A 908-nucleotide genomic window follows, 5' to 3' on the forward strand; every position below is an offset into this window, starting at 1 on the left:
CCCCTTGTGCCATGAACTTCAATCCTGCTTGAGCTGGAACTTTCTGTTTGGTAACAAAGCACCTGGTGGAGGCAAATTCTCGTCCCCCCTGGGAGCAGGGACACAGAGGTGACACAGAGCCCTCTCCAGCGTTGGTGGGTGATGTTGTGGAGCCTCTCAGAACACGGAGTCATCGAGGACACTGCAGGAGAAGCCTTCAGCCAGGCTGCCCACCTCGGTCTCCGTGGAGCTGGGGCAGGTCCGTGCTCTCTGCAAAGCAAACACCCCTTGGAGCTGAGAGGGTGGCTTGGGCTGGGGGAGAGCTAAGAGTTCAAATTCAGAGAGGGATTAACCCAAAATGTTTCATGGCTGAGGAGCTCAGAAGCTTTGGGTTCAACAGGAGGATTTTCACCCTCTGGCTGAAGCTCTCACTGAGCTGCTCATTCTCTGTCCCTCCTGCCCTGCACTCCCAAACTCCCCATTAGCCAAATTCTCCCTCAGTGGCCACCCCTCTGTAGCCAAGAACAAGGAGCCCAGGAGGAGCTGGAGGGCACAGAATCATTACATCATTAAGGCTGGAAAAGATCTCCCAAGATCATCAAGTCCAACCTTCAGTCAGATCCCACCACACCCACTAAATCCTATCCCAAAGGGCCACATCCAAAAACCAAAAGTGGTTTTTGAGCTCTTCCAGGGCTGGGGACTCCACCACTGCCCTGAGGAGCCTTCTCCAGGGCCTGGCACTCTGGCAGTGAGGGATCATGGTTTGAGGCACAGGAATTTTTCTGAATACAAGGCAGCAGAGCCATTTATGGGATCACATCCTGACCAGAGCTGCACAAACAGGGTGCAGGGCTGCAGAAGGAGGCAGCAGCAGTGGCTGAGCTGCTGGGAAGCCCTGCAGGGGGACAGTGGCACTGCAGGGGCCC

At 55.5% G+C, this 908-nt stretch overlaps 1 protein-coding gene across 1 annotated transcript in view; it reads right to left on the reverse strand.

The window, feature by feature from the left end:
- Positions 1–137: 137 nt before the first annotated feature.
- Positions 138–908, reverse strand: part of IL5RA (interleukin 5 receptor subunit alpha) — an 11,712-nt gene continuing 10,941 nt past the window's right edge. The window contains exon 11 of the mRNA XM_031061633.1: positions 138–249. Within this exon, the coding sequence (XP_030917493.1) occupies positions 157–249 (93 nt within the window). The 3' untranslated portion in view covers positions 138–156. The remainder of the gene's footprint in view (positions 250–908) is intronic.

This window comes from Geospiza fortis, unplaced genomic scaffold (assembly GCF_000277835.1).
Source record: "Geospiza fortis unplaced genomic scaffold, GeoFor_1.0 scaffold128, whole genome shotgun sequence".
NCBI lineage: Eukaryota > Metazoa > Chordata > Aves > Passeriformes > Thraupidae > Geospiza > Geospiza fortis.